Genomic DNA, 24,107 nt, shown 5'->3' with positions numbered 1-24,107 from the left:
CACTTTGCCCTTACTTGACTTTTTTTTTTTTTTTTTTTTTTTTTTTTTGACACAGGGTCTCACTGAACTTGGAGCTCACTGGTTTGACTAGACTGCCCATCAAGCCCTAAGTATCTCCCTGTCTCCATCTTCCTACTGCTCAGACTACAGGCTTGAGCCCCAAGCCTGGGTTCTTATGATCATGATAATGGCAGGATTAAAGTCGTCTTGTCTCTGTGTAATTACTTCAGCCTGAGCAATCTCTACATCCCTGAATTTATTTTTTTAATGAACAACAACAACAAAAATCACTCTGCTTCTTCAGTTGACCCCTTGTCTATCCCAAATCTGTGGTTGGTTTAAAATTGTTTTTTCTAGTTCTGGAGATCAAAAGCAGAACCCTGTACATGCTTGGCAAGCCCCCTTCCGTTGACCTATGCTCACAGTCCCTATGTAAATTTGGCAGCCATAGAAGAGAGGCTGGACTAGTGTTGCAGTTTCTAGTACTCATTGTAGCATTTCCCTGAGATAACTCTGTCTGAGAAATAACTTATTGCTAATATGGCTCTTGATTTCCTCTCTGACGGTTTTTTGTTAGTGATGTATATTCTTTTTTTCTTCAGGATCTTCTGAGACCACATTCTCATCTCTGCACCAGTGCCTGCCTGCTTCTTGTAGATGGACGGTTGTCCATCCATCTAGGGAACCTCCTAGAACTTTACAAGCCATGGATAGAACGTGAACAGAACCAGAAAGCTTTCTCACGCCCCTTTGGTAAGCTTCATCTCTCAAAGTCTTCCTAAAACGGCTGGAACTCTTCTTGCCTCTAGGAGGAAGATGGGTCCTTCCCTACTGCTCTGATTTATCTTAAAAAGTACTTCCTCCTGAGTGTGGCTCTGGCTTTTACATTTCTTTATGGAAGGTGACCACCATCCACATTCTTTCTATCCTGGTCTAGCTTTTGCCCCGCTATGTACAAGAACTTGCCAGCATTGTATAAGGTATACCTAATTACTTAAACACACTTCTGTCCCATTTCCTGATTTCCTTTCATGAGACTGAAATCTTTTTTGTTGTTGGTTTGTTTTGTTTGCTGGGTTTGTCTTTTTTTTTTTCTTTTCTTTTCCAAGACTGTAGCTCTTGCTGTCCTGAAGCCCAGTTATGTGGACAAGGCTGATATGGAACTCCGAGATCCACCTCTCTCTTCCTCCTGAGCGCTGGGATTACAGGTGGCTTCACAACTTCCTTCGTGAAAATTAGTGCCGAGCCCAGGGCTTCCACGCTCTGCCTGACTTAAAGGGAAAGCCATGCACAATTTCAGAGGATTTCTATCAAGAATTGTTTTCTGGTTTCACTGTGATTCCCGCTGCCTGGTTTTTACCCTGGCTTTGAATCTGATCAAGCCCTGACCTACACCAGGAACCTTGGAGTCAGTGAGGACTTGTTCTGTTCTTCTGTTGTAGAGTTTGTTAAATAGGCTAATTTAATCGTGTAGGTTTGGGAGCCTGGCTGGACTGAAAGGAACTCGAGACGCTAGCTCATTGGAGGGAGATACGCGAGGCAAGATTTAAACTGGGTGGAGTTATTCATGAATGCTCTGGATCTTTTAAAAATCTGTATTTTGTGCCAGTCATTGTAACACACAGGTTCACCTCCAGTACTGAGGAGGCAGCAGAGGCAGATCTGGTGGTTTCCAGGCAAGCCTGGACTACCTACTGAAACCTTGTCTTAAAAAAAAAATAAACATAAAAAAGTTGTCGTTTTCTTTGTGTTTTGTTTATTAGGATGGCTTTTCTTGCAATCATTTTGAACTTAAAACACATTGTTGTATAAAACTGTCTATCTCAATCACTGAACTTCTTAAAGCATCTTTGGATTTTGTGTCAAGACTGATGTATCACTTGCCCCTCTTGGTCTGGGCCTTTCTGGGTTTGTCTCAGCAAACTGCCCTGGGTTTGATCCTCAACTTAATAGTTTTTCAGCACAGGCCCTGGCATTTTTATTTGGCACTGAGGGGGCTGAACTATATAACTGGTCTTGGTCAGCAAAGTGAATTGTAAGCTGAATGGAGAAGAATAAAAGCCTGTATTTTCTTTGTTCACCCGGGAAAATTGCAGTTGCTGCTCTCATCCACAGTCCACAATTCCCTGTTTTACTTTGTCATTCATTTCGTTTAATCCTGCAACAACTGGGCTCTATCTTGCCTGGTTTCACAATGGCTTTTCAGCCACTCTGAGCCGTTTTGCCTCGCCTCTTCTGGAAGTTTGGGAGGCTGACTTGGTTCTGTGATTCATCAGAAATAAGAAAAACAAACACTGTAAATGGAGAACTTGGAAAACAGGTGGGCACCATCTCCCCACCCAAGAAAATGAGTTTAAGAGGAAATTTGTTTATGGGATGAGGCTTTAAAAGGCGACCTGGAGAATTTAGCACAGATGTAAATAAACAACTCTTCCTTGGATTGCATTAGTCTTCAGAATAAATATATTAACCGGCTTCAGTCAAATTCTGCCTAGAATCTGACCTTGACAAGACCCAGCGCCCGCTGGTTGAGGCTCCTGTCCCTCCCCCCCTAACAGCAGGCAGTTTTCTCTCTGGCAAGCTTACCTCACAATAGGCAGCTCCTTCCCTCCCAGGGAGTGAAGGTAAGCTGAAGCCTATCGAGATTCCTCAGCGCAGCAGGACTGGCCCACCGAAAATCCAAGGGCAGTCCCCAGACGCCAGCCTTGTTTTTCTACGCTGTAGTCAACCATTCCTAGATCCGAAACTCTTCCGTAACAACCTCAGCTCCGGGAGGGAGCACTGATTTGTGCCTCTGCCGAAATAGCACAAGTCTGTATTCACTTCCCTTTACGCGTAGACACAAGCTGATAACATCTGTCCAGACCCCATGGTACGCGCTGGGTCACAGCAGGCAAGCGGAAGGAGAAGCAGGACTCCCTGGGTCCTCCCTCCTGACCCGAGGATTTGGGTTTTCCTGCCTTCTCTCCTTTTCCTTTGTCCTTAGGCTGCTCCCAGCCGACTTTCTGAAGCATTTCTAGAGTGTGATTTACGTGATTATATATCATTTAAATACCTTACTACGGACCACACAGAAAGCAGATCAGCAAGGCACGGGTTAAAGTAATATGGACCAGAGATTGAGTAGAGAGTCTTTCATAGTACTTAGAAGGAGTTTTAAGAAAAAAATAATTAACCAAAAAAAAAAAAAAAAAAAAAAAGCCTCACTAGCTTTGGCAGACTAAGTGACTTTTCCTCTTATAAGAAGAGCTATTCTGGATGCTTTATAAATGTCCAGGTTTATAAAGTGACACTATTCTTTTTATTTAGAAGACAAGAAAAATGAATTTCAACATAGGCAAGCTCACAGAGGTAAAGTGATAGGTACTCACACATAGGTCTATATTTTTTTAAATGCGTGTATTTTCTCTTCTGTTTTTCTTTACGTGTTATTTTCTCCTTTGTTTGAGGTTATTGTAGGGGAGCATTATAGACCCTTTATAGCTTCCCCCTTTTTTGTAAGGGAGGGGCCATAAAACATTTTGGCAGGGAATTACCTAACCTCTTGTGAAGCTTGTGGTTACATGGTGTGTGTGTGTGTGTGTGTGTGTGTGTGTGTGTGTCTGTGTGTGTGTCTGTGTGTGTGTCTGTGTGTGTGTGTTGTGTGGGGTGGGGGATCCATCCATGAAATAGCCTCTGGTGTTTTAAAGTAATTCAATCCTCCAGAGTCATCCTTGGCCTTCATGGAGTGTTTACCATATGCCAGGCTGTTCTAGACTCTTCTCATTATATCCTAGTTCACCTTCACCCTGGCACTGTGGAATAATACTGGTATTTCCTCAGATTTATACACAAATGAAGAAACAGATCTACAGATATGGATCAGAATAAGACTAAAACCATCTAGTCCACTCCACATGTCCTCAACTACTCCAGAGAAAAGTAGGTGGCGTTGGGCCTCAGCTGCAACACAATGATTAAGTATTACCATGATAAACATTATTTGTTCATAAAATTGTGTGGGTCTGATTACTTCTTGAAATCAAACCTAAGAAAATAGAAGCAGTGTGGGTATGGCTGAACTATTCATTTTAACTGTTGTCCTCTGTGGTAGGATACTTTAGTTCACTCAAGCTTAGCTGTTTAGAGGGGTGCACATTTCCTGCCAAATCACTGCTGAATTTTCATCTGCCTATTGCCAGAATATGAGAATAAGCTATGTAAGAAAAGGAGAGAGATTGCCTTGCATGGGTCTGAAGCCAGGAGCTTTTTTTTGAGTTTTTTTTTTTTTTTGAGTTTTTCACGACAGGGTTTCTCTGTGTGGCCCTGGCTATCCTGGAACTCACTTTGTAGACCAGGCTGACCTCGAACTCAGAAATCCACCTGCCTCTGCCTCCCAAGTGCTGGGATTAAAAGCATGCGCCACCACTGGCTAGCTGAGCTCAGCCATCTCTTAAATAAAGATAATCTCCCTCGGAAAATAACATGTGGATAATAACTATTTCATATAGCTGTTATAAGGGTTGCATTACAGTAATAATTGTCAATACTCAATATTATGGTCCCCAAAATATAAATAAGAATCAGATATTGATACCATTATTAATGTAGTTTTTCATATTACAAATACAGCCAATTGTAATTAAACATCAGTAAACCCAAAATGTATATGGTACAACTAACCCAGTGAATCTCAGAGCCTTGCATCGCATACCTTCAACACGCTCAAAGTTTATAATAAAGTATTCAATATCTTCTGTGATTTATTGAGCAATAGACCGGAAACAAGGAGTGGAATTGTTTTCATGCCACCATAAAAGTGAGAAATCATAAGTTGAGGATGTGTGTGGTAAGTGGCCGAGTTGCTCAGCTCTTACTGCTTGTCAGATGTGGTGGTGCTAATGTTAGTCTTCCTCCTGGGGGGAGGGGGGGAGGCACACATTTTTCAAGAGAAACATCACAACTGAAGTAGCGCTTTAGAAGGAACCTCCATGGAATCTGTGACTTCTGGAAACTAAGGAAGAAATGGTCATAAGCAGTATTTTTAACTATTTGATTTTGTCTGAGTCCTGAAGGTCTGGTGAACTTCTACTGAGTTGCAGAACAGCCATCACTCACCTGTCTCTAAGAGATACAAAGTGGCAGGCTCCAAATGTGGTTCTGGGTGGTTTTAAATGGGTGTGTCTTTTCTCCGGTGCCAATCCTCTTTCTCCTGGTATTCTCTTCTATGTTTTGGATTTGTTTTGTTTTGAAAAATAATAGACTTTTTATTGTTCTCCTTTTTTGTTTTAAGACAGAGGTCTTGAAGTTTGGAGGCAGGGAGCCTCCCAAGAGCAGTGGACCATGATTGCTATTTGAATTGGCTTATTGGATGTGGTTAAATAGAAGTTACCATGCTGGATTATAAAAGAGTGAATTATTTAAAAGCAGACTGTTGGAACAGAAGATATTAGTGCTACTGATAAGAGTTGCATGTCTTGGGACTGGAGAAACGGCTCAGTAGCTAAGTGTGTGTCCTTTAGCTCCAGAGACATCTGATGCTCTGCCCTCCAAAAGTACCTGAATTTATGTGACACACACACACACACACACACATACACACACACTTATTTAAAGTAAATAAATAAGATGAAAGGAGTTGCACATCTCCCAAGCTTCCAGATTAGATCATCAAACAAATAAGTGACAGGGAGTCAGGCACCTGAAACTCCAGCATAGTCTTCCCCATGTTTGACTCCAGCATGTAGTGATAGGCTCCCACACTTGTGCTGGGGTCATCCGCATCCTCTAAAGTGCCCTTGGGAAGGAAAGAAAACAAAGAAACTATCACTGATGATTTCTTCCCTTCTTTAAAGGATCAGGACCTAATCCTATTATTGCCCTAAAGGTGTTGATTCCCAGTTGCTCTTGGACAAGATACTTAGTCTCACATGACTCCAGTAAAGAGCATTTCATAGTCAGCTTGAATGTGGCTTTTGCTTAAAATGGTAACACGTTGTGTAACTGCTGATAGAACGATGATTCCAAAGTAGGAATTCCTATATATTTGCTATACAAATTAATGCTTTTGTGTCTGCTCTGTATGGCTGTCACTGGGAGTTACTGAAATCTTGCAACATTGACCTTACCCTGATTTCAAGGATAATCAGGCAAGACTCTACAATAGATCGTAAGTGCAGTTGTATGACCCATTCCTTTCTTCCGGCATGTCTCTTAAAGGGAATTTTTCATAATACGCTGGGGTTGACAACATGGGTGTCTGTTGGTTTATATTTTTTATACTTAGAACACTTAATCTTTAAGAAGCAAGGTAGGCGACAGGTAGAAATGAAGTTCTTTTTCAGCTTGCTTGTAGGGAACAGCACCCAGCAGCAAACACAAGCTCTCTGAAGTGGCATTCAGACCTCCTTCAGTACCTCATGGCCTTGGAGTCCCAGGACGGTGAGCAATGGCAAGGTTTTGAGACTGAACAAACAACTGTCACCTTCAGACAGCAGCAAATGTATAGCTTTGAATGCAATAACATTAACACAGTGCTTCTGAAATATTTATGTTGGCCTTTTAGATATCCTAGGGGAAATCCATCCAGAGGCCTGCAAGCCATATATATTCTTGCTCTTTAGAAATTTCCATGAAAAATGACAGATTTACATTTACATTGAGAGCCCTTTCCTGTTCCTAAGTAAATTCCACATGTATATAAATCAGGCATCATTTTCCTAACTTCTCTTCCTCAAAGGCACTCGAAATGTACAGGGTCAGAAAATAAAGGCTTCCTTTTCTCTTCAGACTAGATAGAGTGCAGAACTCTCCACTTTCTCCCAGCTAGCCTACTAGCCCTGTCTCTCCTCTAAGTGATAAGAGCACTTCATAAGGGGAAAGAGTCCCAAACAGTCTGATCATCCCCTTCCGCAGGGCAGCAGCTGCCCTGTAAAGACAGAACCTGTCAATTCAGCTCAGGAGGCAAAAAAAGGGAGTGGGGAATGGGGTCACACAATGGCCTTTAATTCCATCCCTTAGGAGGCAGAAGCAGGCCAATTCCTGTGAGGTCCAGGCCAGACTATTCTACATAGTGAGTTCCAGGACAGCCAGGACTAAGTTTTAAGACCCTGTCTGAGAGAGGAGGGGGTGGGAGGGGGAGGGAGAGGAAGAGGGAGAGGGGGAGGGAGAGGGAGAGGGAGAAGAACAGAAGAAAAGTGACAAAGTTTGTTCTTCTATAATTCAAGTTCCTGCCCTTGAGCACACACAGAAAAACATCTGCTGTAGGTGGGCCCAGGTTTCCTCTATGGCTTACAGTTGAAGATAGTGGGCAGGAACTCTCCACCATTTACTGGACAAATAAATATCCAGCCATAGATGGCTGAGAGATTTCCCTATTTAAATTTCTAAGACACATTTTGTTGTGTCATTTTTTTTTTCTCTCAAAGCATTTAATTGTATCTGTCACAGAAACTTTCAAAGCTTACCAGAGGATGTAAAGACCTAGGAACCATGATTATTCTAACACATAGAGCTGTCTAAGCAGTCCACAGTATTTTAATACTATAAATTGCAAACCTGCACACTAGCTGGGGAATCAGCATTTACAGTAGGGACTTCACATAATTAGCATAATTAGTTAAATTTGGGGAAAATTAGAACTGGTTTGCCATTAGATTATAAATCTTTCTTCCATTGCCTACATTCTTGGACCCTAAAAAAATACCTATATTTCTCAAAAAGCAAACAATGGAATCAGTGTAATCATGTGATCTTCCTCGGCCTGAATCTTGATCGGTTTTGATCCTGGGTTGTCAAGAGTATTGGTGAAATGCCCAATGGGCAGCTAGCTCCTCCTTCATGGGTTCCAACCTAAGGTTTATTTTGCTAAATGTTAGTAAGTCACTGGACAAAGTCTAACCTCCACGTTGTTGGAATGAGAAATTTGCTTACTTTAGTATTTCCCAAGATTCAAATGTCCCCATGTTACCATAGATGCCACCTCTTGCCCTTCCCCCACCCCTTCCGTACTCACCCTGGTGGAGGCTACTGCTTCCTGAACACTCTCCATGATGAACTCCTTGGTGATTCTTCGGGAGGGCAGCTCGTTGAAGAGAGAGTTGATGAGCGCCACTTTAGCAGCATCTCGCCTGGCCTCAGCTCTACTTAGGCAGCACTTGAGAAAGCAGGAGAGGGAGTATTAAAGAAGTCAGCATCTCACCAGCCCAACACTGCATTTCCACGTATACATTTATATGGGTTCTGGACTCAGACTGTTGGTGTTCAGCTCTTAACTGTATAAGTCTTTGAACTAGTTAACTATTCTCTGGGTGTGATGTCCTTCTTAGTAACATAATAGTAGGGTTGAATCTGAAATTGATTAGTTGACATGCAGAAACTCACATCCAACACAAAAGAGACCTAACACACCCACATATAAGCAAGAAGGCTTTTGATATAGCAGGAGGCAACAAATCTCTCAAACTTTAGACATCTCCCAAGGGTTAGAATACTTATATTAGATCAGGGAGTTTCTGCATATATGGTTTCATTTTGTGCTGTAAACTTGGCCAGAAATATAAAGGAGCGTAAGATTTGAGTCAGGTTGTCCTTCAGTGATGCTTAAATGCTGCCTCTTTGGGAATTTTTGCCTACCACTCTCAAGCCAGGCTGCAGGCATTGACCATATTTTGAGTATAATTGTTCGCTGGCCATTTCCTGCTGTCTCCTACCTTCATGCCTTGATTGTTACACATTTTTCTTTGTGTCTCTCCCCTGTTACATAATTGTGATGTCATTTCTTTGCATCCCTGCCCTATTATGATATACTGAATGGATAATAGACTGAAGTATAGCTAGTCAGTAACAAATCAATAAAACACCTAATAAAATGTGTAAGAAGTTCTTTCAAGAATAAATATATACACTTCTTATTCTTAAAAAGTACCATTCCTATACACTTTTATGGTATTGTGAGCCAGCAATATGAAAGTATATTAAGCATGGACTAAAACTCATAAGGATAATTGGCTATTATGTTCAGATCCTGATATGAGCATTTTTGCCAATGTATAGGCAAAACAATGTTATTTTTATTATTCTTTGAAAAGCTAGTTTCCCATTTAAAAAGCAAGGGTTTTTTGCCAATATCACACAACATCTGTAACAGCAACTCATTTTAACATAAGTTTGGCTTTACAAAATCTACCACAGATCTTTAGGATTTTAAAATTTAGGAAATAAAAGTCAGATCAGAGCAATCTTAAGAAATACTTTTCTGACTAAATAATAGCAGTTTAAGCCAACTTTGTGTGTGTGTGTGTGTGTGTGTGTGTGAGAGAGAGAGAGAGAGAGAGAGAGAGAGAGAGAGAGAGAGAGAGAGAACACTATCTATTTAAGTAAGGGCAGCTAAGTACTAGATCAAAGGAAGCATGTACATTTACAGCAGTATGGCACTGCTTCACAGATCAAAGTAGAGTCAGGCAGGCAGGCCATAGACAGCCTTTACCAGGGAAGCATGAAAAAAGAAGGTGGGGGACTCAGCTAATATCAAGATGTGAAATCAGACACCTGCCTTTACTTGTTTTATTATTTCAGTGTACTGTTGGTTTTTCGTTTGTTTGCTTGCTTGCTTTTCCCTCCCAAAGGGGAGAAAGTGTGCCTGTTAATAAGCACATAAAATAAAATCAGCTCAGAGCCATCAAAGAACTTTTCTCCCTATTGTTCTTTGTATTTCTGAAAGACAAGTTCCTCAGAATGTCTATAATGTTAGCCAGCTGCTTTCTTCTGAAACTACAAATCCAAGCCAGGAACTGCCGCCTGTTTTGGTTTTGAGAGCTTTAAGGAGGACCTTTCCCCCATAAGAACTTGTACTTGGGCAAGCAATTTAGCTCATTTGCCGTCTGTTTGGGGGTGTCAAAACCAAAGTCCAGATGCTCCGGTAAGAACAAGCACTCTCAGAGTCACCACCAAACAGTGGGGACCAGCGTAAGAAAAATAAAATATGGCAAGTTACAGGGTGTTTTATTGTTTTCCAAACTGGTTATCGGGGACATCGATAGGGGTAAGTGAAGTATGATGTTATTTCAAAGCAGCTCCCTGATGGAATTAGACTTTCCCGTACGGTTTATTCTTGCCGTTTTTTTTTTTTTTTTCCACCAGACCTCATCATAAATACAGATCTGCGAACTGCTTTCTGTGCCCCCCATTCTTACTTGCTAATACAGAGAGAGACAGCTTCCATCCTCTGCACTCAGAAAGTTCTGAGCCTCAATATTCAGCAGTCCTGATCTTTAGCAAAGTCAGCTGTGGACTTCTTAGGCAGGTGAAAACGAGAGCTGCATTGTGAGTGGCCAGCAGACCCCACTAGCTACTCAGCTGCCTTTTATTTGTGGGTAGATTGTAAACCATTATAATCATTAATTAAACTAAAACTAAAGCAAAAACCAAACACAACCTCTCCTCCCTGTTAAGCTACAACCTACCTCCCCACACACCTACCCCCACACACACACACACCACTACCAAACCCCACAGAATGTGGTATTGGTTGGGAAAGCCATTTAAAGGCAAGGATGGGCCAAAAAAATACCCTCAATGATCCATCCCTTTTCCCAGCATTCATATTTCCACTCAGTGTTAGTGGAACATGGCAGAAGTGACAGTATATATTTCTCTGATATTGGTTCATAAAAAAAAAACCCGTGGCTTTCAACTTGGTCCTGTTCCCATTTTCTCCGACTACCTGTATGAGGAAAAGTTAGATGCTATCTGTGAGCAGCCCTATGGAAAGGCACACATGGCTATGAAAACAGTCTTTTGTCAAGAAGCACCTTGGTGAGTCCGGAAGGAGATCCAATCCAACCTTCAGATAACAGTACCTCATGTGACAGGCTGACAGTCACCTCCATCAGATGGTGAGCCAGAAATTCCCAGATAAATTGATTTCAGGGTCCTGAACATGTATGTTTTGCGGCAATTTATTACGCAGCAAAGGATTACTATTACGTAGTCTTTGCTTGCTTCAGGTAATTTAGAATTTCCTTAGCACACTCTCGGGGAGAGCTCAATAGCAGAGACATTGTAGCTGACCCTGAGTAGTTGGGCACTGTGCTAAGCACTTTATCGTTAATATCATGCGTAGTTATTACAACAATCCTATGAGGTTGGTTTTATTATTACCCTTATTTTACAAAGGTTATACATCCCAAGGTGCTGTTGACTTTAAAAGCAAACAAAAATTCTCCCTTAAGTATATCTGACCAGTTATTTTGCACTTCATAGGAAGGCTAACCCAAATTTAGCTAAGATCACATACCATTCCCTAAACCCAGATAGTACCCCAGACATATTTCTCTCTTGATATTCTATGGGTCACTTTGACAGAAGACTCCAAACTTGACTTTCCTTAAAAGAAAAACTGAAGAAAATGCAGTACATTATAACAAACACCTAGCTTATTGGGGAGGGCAATGCGCTAATGGTCACCTAAATGACTTCTTTTTTTATGCCCTGCCTTTCTGGACTGTAGGGCAAGGCAGAGATAGAAGGGTGAGCTATGGCTTGATCAGAGAACACATATAATTTTGTCTCTGGCTGGACGTGCCCTCACAGATACCATGGGGGTTAAGTGCTATTGTATTGACCAACAATTCTAAAAACTGTTTGGTAACTCTTCAAGAGTAAAAGCCATTTCCATTAAGCTTTCTAAATTCTACCAGAGAAGAAAATTTCCCCAAGCCCAAATCCTTTGGCTTTGTATTTTATTTTGGAGTTTAGGTCATCTGCTGGTCATTAGGAGCCCATAGATGACCCAATGAAGAGCTCCACTGAATCTACCCAAAAACTCAAGTCCAGTAGTTCAAGACCCTTGATGTTCATTTTTCTGTTACTTGGTGACTTGTTAAATATGTCCAACTCCAGGCATCAAACTGATTGATAAAAGTAACTTTATATAATAAAGTGAAATAGTGAATAGTATGCATGTATGTATCTGGGGGTGGGGTACGGATTCAGGCATATGTGCATCATTGAATGTGCCCGGAGGACAGTCTTTGGGGGAGTATTCGGTAAGCAGAATATTCTGGGAGTTCTCTCCTTCTACCACAGATCCCAGAGACTCAGCATCAGGCAAATAGTTTTACCTGCTGAGCCATCTTTCTGGGCAGCCTTCCACCTTACTTTTGGGGACAGGATCTTTCACTGAACTCAGAGGTGACCAATTAATTAGATTGGCTGGGTAGTAAGCTTGAAGACCCAGTGCTGAGATCTGAGATCCTAGGTACATGTGTTTATGCCTCACTTTTTTTTTTTTTAATGTGGGTACTGGGGATCAAACTCATAACCTCATGCTTGTGTAGCAAACACTTTATCACCTGACCCAACTCCCCAGCTCCCAAATATGCATTTTAATAAGCCTTCCAGATGATTCTGAAGTCCCTAGACTCATAGAAAAATGCTACTTCAGCTGCTTCTGCCTATCCCATTTCTAACTGGCAGTGGCAGAATCTGGTTTTGTAGGTCTTGAGACTTACAATATTTCATGAACCTTATTTAAGAAAAACAATGAAAATTTTCTAGTAAAATATGTTGACTTTATGCTTTTAGTCAGCCATCATAGAAGCTTCCTTGTCTTCCTGATAAATCCCCCTTTGTGAACACAGAACAATGCTAGTTTCTCAGTAGAGGAACTGTTCTATATAACAATTAAGTAAGGCAACATTCAGGTTAAAAAGTTCTTTGATAGTCCTTCTAAAAGTTTATGGCTTTTCTAAATTACATTAAAGTTCAGCTTTTATTCTCAAAAGGTTTTTATTTCTTCTGTGAACAACACAATATCAAGATACAACTAAGATTAATCTGTAGGCTGTCCTCAAATCAAATAGTAGCTAATCATGTACTCTCTCTCTCTCTCTCTCTCTCTCTCTCTCTCTCCCTTTCTTCCTTCCTCCCTCCCTTTTTCTTTCTTTCTTTCTTTCTTTCTTTCTTTCTTTCTTTCTTTCTTTCTTTCTTTCTTTCTTTCTCTTTCTCTCTTTCTTTCTCTTTCTTTCTTTCTTTTTTTATTTATTCTTCTTTTTTATTTATTTTTTATTTTTTATTTTATTTATTTTATTTTCTTTATTTACATTTCAAATGCTATCCCGAAAGTTCCCTATACCCCCCGCCCCTGCTCTCCTACCCACTCTTTCTTTCTTTCTTTCTTTCTTTCTTTCTTTCTTTCTTTCTTTCTTTCTTTCTTTCCTTCTTTCTTATTTTGAATGCAAAGAAGTTCTCAGAATAAAATTTGGTAATCACAGGCAAATTTTAAGTAGAAATTCCTAACAAGAAATCAGTATCATTTTTAGTAACTTATGAAACACTTTAAAACTGTTTATAGGGGGCTGGAGAGATGGCTCAGCGGTTAAGAGCACTGACTGCTCTTCCAAAGGTCCTAAGTTCAATTCCCAGCAACCACATGGTGGTTCACAACCATCTATAATAGGATCCAGTGCCCTCTTCTGGTGTGTCTGAAGACAGCTACAGTGTACTCATACAAATAAAATAAATAAATCTTTTTTTAAAAAAAAAAACTGTTTATAGATGTGCTCCTTATATGATATCTTCTTGTCGTTCTGACACAATTCAGAATGAAAAATAACTTTCATAGAACTTGTCAATGGATTGATTTTTATCCAGAACTTGTTTTATAAAATAAGCAGGATGCATGTGCCAAGTCATTTTTATACCCAAGATTTCATTGAACATATATCCTACATATGGTAGGTTCTGTTGGAAGGCATGTGGAAAGACATCAACTCCATATTAACAGACTTCCTAGAATTATTCATCCATGCACTTTAAATATCAAGAAAAAGGCCCTTCTTGTCTGAAATCTCTAGAGCTAAATTAAGTAGACCCTACTTAGTGCCTTTTTAACATCTGCTGAGGAGCTGCAAAGGCATGGTGAGCAAGATTTTGAATAACTGTAATGTTAAGTGTCTACAAAAGTTAAAGACTGTAAGGATATGAAAACCCAAGTTAAAGATGCATCTTTGTGGGGGTTAAAGACAGATCTTTAATAATTTAGAGGACCTTGCTCAACAAGGGGTACCCAGGCTAAGATTTTGCAAGTAACAAAACAAATAAACCAACTGCAAGAGGTGAGAATTCTTTTCCTAATCTTAGATGTTGTAATATCTGTCTTTCATGTGGTTGAGAACATTTTGCCTTTGCAACCTGTAGTGTAAGTTTCTGCAAGCGACTTGCAGAGTTTGTGTGTATGGCCTGTGGGCTCTGGTCAGTGTCACCAACACCTCAGTTTCATCCTGACAGCAAGCAAGACTTCACCAAAAAGAATTCCACAAGCCAGACCCCACTACTCTCAGTTCTTTAACACTTTGACCTCTCTGGTCAAAGCATGAACATTTTGTATGTGTTCCAATATATTAGGTTGTGGATATATTAGCATCTGCCCCTTCCAAATGCAGATGTGAAAAGGGCAACCTTTGAGCCTCCATCACTCAGGTTAATAGCATCTCTGCAGGTCAAGCTGGAGGCAAGTATGTGGGGAACAATTCTGAGCTCTGTGTGTACTGAGAACAGGGGTTGCTAGGCAGAGAGGGGTAGGGGGGAGAGGGGGCTGGTTTGGGAGTCCAGTGTTCAGGAAAAATTCACAAGTTCCTGTTAGCTTAGAGGAATATTTCAGGCATATGGTGGGTCAGAATGTTATTTTCATAATATAAACCACCTGCTCCCCTCCTCATTTACCTCTGCTTGAAATGCTATTCTACACATGTACCTAGACCAAAGTCCCTGGTAATCATTATAATTCTAAATGGTATTATGTTCCTTCAGGATTTTCTCTCTCCCTCCTTCCTCTCTCCTTCTCTCCCTCCTTCCCTTCCTCTCTCCATTCCTCTCTCCTTCTCTCTCTCCCTTCTTCTTTCCCTCCCAGCCTTTCTTCCTTCTTTTTTTCCTCTCCATCTTATTTCAAGTTAAGTTGAAGATACAATGAATTAATCAAAGCTCAAATTTTTTGGCTTATTTTGGTGGCTAGAGAGATGGATGGCTCAACAATTAAGGGTACTCACTGTTCTTCCAGAGGATCAATGTTTGGTTCCCATCACTGATATTAGATAGCTCACAACTACCTGTAACTGCAGTTCAAGGGGATCCAACACCCTCTTAAGACTTTAGAGGGCACCTGAATATATACACAGCACACTCTTATAAAGACATACATACATACACTCAAAACATAAAAACATAAAAAGAGTTCTTCTAAAAACTAGCTTATTTATTATAGTACTTTTGGTGTAAATAGATTACATGAGAGGGATGGGGGAAGGTTGTGAAGAGAATGTCAATCTTCCCTGCTCAGCAAGGGAAGACTGAACATCTTCTCACAGTGTATATTACAAGGGCTGTAAGACTCCTGTGGAGATATCCTGATATCCTTGTTTTCTCATGGGGCTTTCTCTAAGCTTTCCTTTCTCTATATGCTACTGTTCTCCCTGGAGGTCAAGCATCTCTATTCACTTTGTTTAACAAGAAAAGGACCAAGTTAGAATTAGGAAGAAGGCTGAAGAATAAAGTATCTTATAAAAATAATGCACACTTCCAAGTTTTATGCAAGTTGTTTAAGACTGGTGGTTAGCTGACATGCCTTTCAAACGGAATGGGGTCAGAACTACCCTTACTATCTTTGGGTCTCATTAGTTATGACAGGATGTTTTTCTGTGCAGATTTCTACCAGGAAAGTCTTGCTTTAGGAGCTGTTATACTGCACGGTGTGTGGTACATCTGAGCCTAGTACCAAAGGCAGGAAAAAAGCCAAGAACTGTCTCAAACAGACATATTTAGGATTAAAGCAGTTTAGTGCTGGACAATAGTCTTGATTTTATGGCAGGAATTTCACTTATATCTGGGGAACGGAATTTTAAGGAGAGGGCTTATTTGATTACTAGAAAAAAAAAGCATTGCAGTTCTGTTTAGTAAAATATGTGAGCTGATCAAATATTCTCCCAGTCATGGGCAAAACCTCAGTTTTATAAACTGATTTTATTATGATTTAGATATACATTTACTTTCTTGGATTTTGAGAAGAATCATACAATTGATAAACATATAAAACATGTTTTATGACTGATTATACAGGCAACATGTGCTTACCACTTAAGTAAGTAAAAGAAAGTATTTCATACCCCTCTTTTCCTTGTATTCAGAACAGTTCTAGTAAGAATAGTTTTCATAGGTATCTTCATAAGAAATGATTTTGAAAAGCAGAGTTGGCAAAATCATTAAAGTCCATTAAATGAAGACAAACTGCTTTGCAAGAACACCTCTGCTCCAAGTGTTTTCTCTTTGGCTTCCTACTGTACAGCCCATTGAACAACACCAGATAGAAGTTAAAAAATGGGTTGAGGAAGGTGATCAAGAATCTGTTAGTAGAGATACTGAATGTTGAAACCTCGTGTACAACTGGCATTATACAACTAGTCTAAGAATCACACTATAGCATGGAATATCTCGGCTTACTTTCTATGAGACACTTTAACAATAGCACCCAAATAGTTAAGAAAGATATAATGCAGCCAGGCAGTGGTGGTGCATGCCTTTAATCCCAGCACTTGGGAGGCAGTGGCAGGCAGATTTCTGAGTTCAAGGCCATCCTGGTCTACAGAGTGAGTTCCAGAACAGCTATATAGAAAAACCCCTTCTAAAAGAAGAAGAAGAAGAAGAAGAAGAAGAAGAAGAAGAAGAAGAAAGAAAGAAAGAAAGAAAGAAAGATGTAATGCCATAATAAATGAAAAAAAAACCTAGATTTTAAATATATCAAACAACACACCAATGTTTTACATTTTTCTTTAGTCATAATTTACACATGTAAATAATTGCATAATATAGTATTATACCTAAAGGAAATTTTGCATTTACTGAACATAAGAATGAAATCCTCAATTCCAAATTATCCAAGTCAATTCTATACAGAGACCACATGACGATCGTTTAAAAAAAATGAATCACAAACTTTTAAAATAAAAGTATAAAATAAGATATTCAAGTTTCCTTTTGAGTTTAGAAACAGAAATAGTTGCTGGAGCAATGAATAGGTTTCTTCTGAATTCATAAGGAGGTCTGGATGGTGAGCTGGGACCTTGTTTGTTCTTATGATAGAATGTGGATAATGCCACTGGGTTTCATGGATGTTATGTGTGCCTAGAAAGGATTAACTGCCCAGACCTCCCTTGCAAAAAATGGCATAATGAAAACACACTTAGAGTGCACAAATCTCTACTTAATGCTTATAATATTCAATGCTTTCTTTGATAAGGAACTGTTTTGATTTGTTCCAATATAACTTTGTGGGAAAACTTTTTTATCAGTAGGTTATTTTGTACTGTTTAGATATTTAAAAGGAATGCCATATTTTCACTTCTCTTTTTCCATACTATAGTAATGTCTGAAGGTCTGATCTAAAGGGAGGACTACAGTGCTCTCTCACTTACCATCCCCCGTCCATCAATTTGGATTCTGTTGAGGGAGGATTTCAGTGTCAAGATTAACTGAAAGCTACTTAACTAGCCTTTATAGATACAGCTTTCCATTTATTCCAATGAGAGTGCTTTGCATAAAAATCAGTGTTAGCTTTTGTTCATCAAAGCATTGGGTAGCTTTCCTTTTACTAGTCAGAGACCTAAGAATCATTCTGAATACCATGCCTTAAAGGATGGATGAGTGTAATTTCTCCCAGCTTTCATGAAACTGCTGAAAGCAGAGAGGTTAGTTCCTTAACCCAGTCCATGTTCTACTGAGTGTTTTCCATTGCTTGGCACACTTGAGGTGATGCCCATGCATACCCAACAAGAAGCCTACTATGGCATAATGGTTTCTCCATGCTTCTGGAATGGTCATGGCATTAATAATATGTCATGAGATGATTTGCAATGCACAGGAGTGGCCTTTGGTTATGTGAAAAGGCATAGTATGACGAAGCATATAGGTGCTTGAAGGCCAGCAGCTGGCAAAATTTGCTTAAATGTTATATGTCAAAAAAAGCATTTAAGGTGGTTTGAACTGACAAAGAAAAGGTGCAAGGTATCATCTCTAGAGAAATTTTTATTCTTATTTTCTTTCCTAGTTTTTCTCCCCCAGGCATATTTTGGAAGGACAAATGGCTTAAGGAACCTGATTTAGTTGCCAGCCACCCGAAGACATTTCAAAATGTATTTGCTTCAGGAAGTTCTGGCTCTTTTAAAGCAAGGATGTTAACAATTCTCCTGAGAATCTTAAACTATGATGATTTAAACATTAAAAAAAAAGATGATGATGATCAGAGAAGTCACCTAGAAGCCACCCTGCTGACGAGTTTCCGTTTTTATTTTTTTAAGACTACAAGGAGGATGTTGGATCTACCATTTAAGGGAAGTCCTATCACTTGAGTCAAAATTTATGAGACAATAGGGAAAGTTGTAATTCTCAGAGTAGATAAAACAAAACAAGAACAGTAGAATTCTTAGATGTATGTCCTTTATATATATCTTATATGACAAATGCATTCCTTTTTAGATATATTAAAGTGAGTACATTTATTGACCATGAACATAATGCATGTCTGGGTACAAGTATAGCTATCATTAGTTGTTCCTTGTCATAAAATTCAGAGAGAATGAAGGGGTCTTGGATCAATTATTTCACATTCATCCAATTTCAGTAATTTAGCAAGAGAAATAAACAACAGAATGGTAAACAAGATATAAACAAGCCATAGATATAAACAATATAAAGGTTCAGGGTTACTGAACTACCTTGAAAAGTTAAGTGGAATATCTTTCCAGGTTATTGATTACATACAAGAATAATGACATTAACTTATTCTTGGAGTTTGCTGTTTAGTCATTTGGGTATTGATTCAGCAAAATTTATTAGGCTGTTACCATACATCAGTGAAGAGAAGCAGCAGAGCTTAAGAATATGGAGGTTGTAAGGATATGGGTCCCATCCCTGAGGTGTTCATGTTTTATTACAAAGACAGAACATACACCTAGGCTACCTTAGTTAGCATAAAGTGCTAATAGAGAAGCAAATGTCTGCTTTGGGAAATCTGAAGAGGTAGATTGTTTTCAAAAGAAGGTAAGAGAGTGTACGTGGAGTATATTCTCATGTAAAGTCCTGGAAGGCAGTGCAGGAGCACTGGCTGGTGGGTTACAGTGTGAATAGGAGCATCACTGGAAGAGATCAAGACATGTGGCTGAGGTGGAGGTTAGGCCAAAGCATCAAGTGGCAGAAAAGGGATTCTGGGAGATGAAGCCTGGAGAACTGGGGTAGCTGAATAGTCTATTGCTACAGAAGGATATAGTGGTTGCCATTATCTTATTATAATAGCAACCACTAGTTTTCCTCTCTACTCAAGCTTTTTCTTTGGAAATAATCTTAGAGAAGAGCTATTAAGATAATATGGCTTCCAACTAGCCATATATCTGTGGGTTGTTAAATGCATTTAAGTGTGTGTGTGTGTGTGTGTGTGTGTGTGTGTGTGTCCCTCAGAGGCCAGAGACATCAGATTCCCCTGGAGATGGAGTTATAGGTGATTGTGACCCATTTGACAAGGGTGTTTTGCAATAACAGTACCTACTCCTAACCCCTTAGCCATTTCTACAAACCTCTTGTGTTTTTTTTTTAACATAATATTTTATAGTATAGTTGTATTACACTTCTATGTCTGTAAGGCTTGTTTCATAAGCATTGAGTCATATTGCCGGGTGGTGGTGGCGCACACCTTTAATCCCAGCATTTGGGAGGCAGAGGCAGGCAGATTTCTGAGTTCAAGGCCAGCCTGGTCTACAAAGTGAGTTCCAGGACAGCCAGGGCTACACAGAGAAACCCTGTCTCAAAAAACAAAAACAAAAACAAAAACAAAGAATTGAGACATATCTTTTTTAATTCTTAGTTTTTTTATTAATTAGAAATTCCATGCCTTTCTTATTTATCTTTTCAGTGGCTCATGACATTTTGTTAACCAAGTTTACTGTGTTTTGACCCATTTCAATGTCAGGGACCTTAAAGTTTTCCTAAAAGCTACCTGTATATCCAATCTAATTATAAAAACAAAACAAAACAAAACAACCCAACAGATTAATGTATAAATGTAGTATCAAAAAACTCAACACACCTTTTAACCAGAATGCCCTACCCACTGACCCTGCCAACAGTTTCCAGAGTGTCCTCCCGCCTCGTCTTTCTTAGCCAGTGGCTAAGGCTAAAATCGAGCTTCCATCCTAACTTCCCAACTCCCACCCACCTTTCAGTCCTTTCATAGTCTCTGTTGACCAGGCTGTGCATGCAGCTACCGCCATAGTTGTTCACCACTCACACCCTGTAGCTCTTCGTCTTAGCTTCATTTAGTTCTGAAGCATCTTCATGTTCCGAAAGAGCAGTCTTTCAGACATATATCTGAGTGTATTGTTCACATTCAGGGTTCTGGTTTTTCTTAGTACAGGTTCTAACCTGTAATCCTTTGCAAGATGTGATGGCCAAGTGTCTGAGTGTCATCTTCTATGAGTCCTTTCAACACTTACACTTGGAAAATCATGGAAGTGCTTGTGGTTTCCTCTTTTAGTGTGTCTTAGCACACACCGTTCCTTATAGTGAGAACACTTTATCTTTCCCAGCTGGCTAAGGTACCTTCAGCCATATATATCTCAGCTTCAATTTACAGCCCCCAATAACCCCTAACAACTACACTGCTAATCTGTTATTAAATTATACCTTTCTCTGGCCAGTGAGATGGCTCAGCTGGTAAAGGTGCTTGCCACCAAAACTGATGACCTGAGTTTGAGCCTCAGAACCCACAAGATAGAAGGAGAGAAATGACCCCCAAAAGCTGTAACAATCACCATGGCACAGTGAGAACACACACATACACACACACACACACACACACACACACACACACACACACACACACAATGCAGTATTTAAAAAGTTTTAAAAGCTTTAAAAAAATTACACCATTCTCTTATTACTCAAAGGATTTCAGACTATATAAAGCAGATATACCAGGCAATGAGATAAAATAGAATGAAATAATTTTCCAAGGGAAAATTTAGGTAGAAATAAAAATAATACCAACTATGATGATAGCTTTAAAAATGTTGAGTTCTGTACCCGTACATGATAAATATATACACTGAAAACTCTCATCTGGGCTTCTTAGCTGCCAAGGCTTGGAAGAAACTTGGCTGTGTGTGCTTTTCCATATGTTAGAAATGAAGCACCGCTGTTAGTCCCTGAATGAGGGATGGTTTATTGCATTAAAAGAGTACTTATAAAGAGGACTGGTAATTTTAGAAGCTCCCTTGCTTGTGCTTGCAGTGACCCTTAAATATAACTCCATAATTACCACAACTTTTTTTACATTGATTTCCTAAGGGTATAGAACATATCCTCAGCCTGCTTGATATTTCCTATTGACTCACTGGGTAACCAGATGTTGATTGTAATGTGGGCAAACGCTTGCATAGAAGTGTTTGGAAATATGTCTACAGTTACACACAAAGAGAAAAAAGTGTAACTAAATGTACAAGTATTGTGATAACTGTTGGCACTCCTTCTAGGCTCCACTTAACAGTTACCTGGCAATGACTAGGTAGGTCTGGCTTGCAGTAAAAGGGGCTGTTTGGCTTCTCCTCACTCTCTCTGCTCTCTCTCTCTCTCTCTCTCTCTCTCTCTCTCTCTCTCTCTCTCTCTCTCTCTCTCTCTCTCTGCCTTCTCTCCCTGATCCTTTTCTCTCTCTCTCTTCCCTCCACCCTCTCTCCACATGTTCTTGGCTGGTCTTCCTCCTTCTCCTCTTCTTCCTCCTCTTCCTGCTCCTCTTTCTCTTCCTCCTTTTCCTCTTCCTCTTCTTCCTCCTCTTTTCCTCCTCCTTCCTCCTCTTCCTCCTTCCTCCTCTTTCTCTTCTTCCTCCTCCTCTTTTTCCTCCTCTTTCTTCTCTTCCTCCTCTTCTCTCGCTCTGTCTCTCTCTGTCTCTGTCTGTCTCTCTATCTCTCTGTCTCCCTGTCTCTCCATATCTTTGTCTCTCTGACTCTCTCTGTCTCTCTTCCCTTCTCAAGTCCCCTTCCTATGCCCTAAATAAACTCTATTCTAAACTATACAGTCCTATAGCTAGTACCTCAGGGGGAAGGGATGTCTCAGCATGGGACCATGAGGCACCTCTCCCACCCCACCATATTGAGGTCTACAAAATATATACTTGGCTTTTTATAAAATACAACAATGAGAATATTTGGATACCCTACAATCTAGCAGATATATCATGCTAACACATTACAAATGCATGTTCTGTGAGCTCTGGCTAATCCTGTGGCTATTTCCCATCTCAAAGCTTAGAAATTTGCAGTTAAATAAATTATCCAAAGGATTGCAAGCAGACAGAGGCAGAACCTGACGTAAGCATATGTACTTGAGCCCAGCTTTCAACTAGGATCATGCATTGGTGTAAGGTAGACTTTAGATATTTTTATTTTAATATTTAGTTAGTTTTGAGACAGGGTTTTATTATGTAGTCCTAGCTTGCCTAGAATTCTCTATGAATATCAGGCTGGCCTTTAACTCATAGAGATCCACCTGTCTCTGCCTCATGGATGTTGGATTAAAGGTATATGCCTTAAGAATGACTAAATTGATTAGTACTTAATTACAACAAAGTTATGATAGTGTGGGTTTTCAGCTGTTAGAAAAGCCCCCATGAAAGACATCATCACTGTTTTCTAGCCCTATATATTTTCCCCCAGAATCTTATTGAAGGAAAATGCAACAGCTTCCTTGGAAACGAAATGCTATGCTATAAAAATTTGTTTTCTGTAAGGAAGTATCAGGGCACATCACAATATAACCTACTTCCTTCTTTTTTAAAATTAGAGCAGTTTTTTTCCAGTATATGTAGATAGATATGAGTCAGCTTTAGTCACTATATCCAGAAGCCCCTCGTAGCTATTTTGTGAGGGGGATAACTCTGCTCTAGTCCAGTTACCTTTCACTGATGGAGGGCTGCCTGCTCTTACCTGAAAGTTGCCAAAGCAGCTCCCTCCAGGGAGAGTCACATAGCTCACAAAGGGAGGCCCAGAGGAAGGCATTGACTCATAGACCACCAGCCCCTCACTGGAGAATGTGGCTCTCTGCTGCTGCTTGCTTTCCCAAAATTCCTGTAACATTGACACAACGTTCACTGCAAAAGACAAGAAAGAGCATCAGTTATAAAGAGTGGGCATACACCAGGTGTTTAAGGCTGGATTCTGCAACGTGTCCGCGGCCATTTTAAAGAGAATATGCTCAGCATGGGGGCTGCTCTCAACTGTGAAGACACTTTAGTTAAGCATGTGAAAAGGATCTTAAAATATATGACTTGACCAGCAGTGGTGGCACATGCCTTTAATCCCAGCACTTGGGAGGCAAAGGCAAGCAGATTTCTGAGTTTGAGACCAGCCTGGTCTACAAAGTGAGTTCCAGGACAGCCAGGGATACACAGAGAAACCCTACCTTGAAAAACCAAAATATGGGGCTAGTGAGATGGCTCAGTGGGTAAGAGCACCCAACTACTCTTCCGAAGGTCCGGAGTTCAAATCCCAGCAACCACATGGTGGCTCATAACTATCCGTAATAAGATCTGATGTCTGAAGACAGCTACTGTGTACTTACTTATAATAAATAAATAAATCTTTAAAAAAAGAAAAACCAAAATATGCATACATACATACATACATATGACTTTAACACACATGTATGTTTCCTTTTTAAATGACATTTTTACTTATTATGTATATAGATAGAGAATGTGAGTGCATGTATGGGGATGTACACGTGTGGCACCTATATGAAGGTCAGATGACAGCTTTGGGGAGTTGGCTCCCTCCTTTTATTATGTGGTTCCCAGAAATCAAATTCAGGCTGTTAGGCTTGGTGGCTGAGCCATCTCATTGGCCCATATGTATGTTTCTTTTTTTTATTTTTTTAACTTATTTTATTAGATATTTTCTTCATTTACATTTCAAATGCTATCCTGAATGTCCCCTATACCCTCCCCCCACCCTGCTCCCCTGCCCACCCACTCCCACTTCTTGGCCCTGGCGTTCCCCTGTATGGGGCATATAAAGTTTGCAAGACCAAGGGGCACC

At 40.0% G+C, this 24,107-nt stretch overlaps 1 protein-coding gene across 1 annotated transcript in view; it reads right to left on the bottom strand.

The window, feature by feature from the left end:
- The window catches only part of Lix1 (limb and CNS expressed 1), a 57,365-nt gene that overhangs the window by 6,742 nt on the left and 26,516 nt on the right, over window positions 1-24,107 (bottom strand). The window contains exons 2-4 of the mRNA XM_021221458.1: window positions 22,998-23,161; window positions 7,994-8,134; window positions 5,681-5,776 (exon numbers count right to left, since the gene is read on the bottom strand). Coding sequence (XP_021077117.1) covers window positions 5,681-5,776; window positions 7,994-8,134; window positions 22,998-23,161 — 401 coding nt within the window. The remainder of the gene's footprint in view (window positions 1-5,680; window positions 5,777-7,993; window positions 8,135-22,997; window positions 23,162-24,107) is intronic.

Source organism: Mus pahari, chromosome 21, assembly GCF_900095145.1.
Source record: "Mus pahari chromosome 21, PAHARI_EIJ_v1.1, whole genome shotgun sequence".
Lineage (NCBI taxonomy): Eukaryota > Metazoa > Chordata > Mammalia > Rodentia > Muridae > Mus > Mus pahari.
The sequence above is the reverse complement of the archived record's forward strand: the minus strand, read 5'-3'. Positions and strand labels throughout refer to the sequence as shown.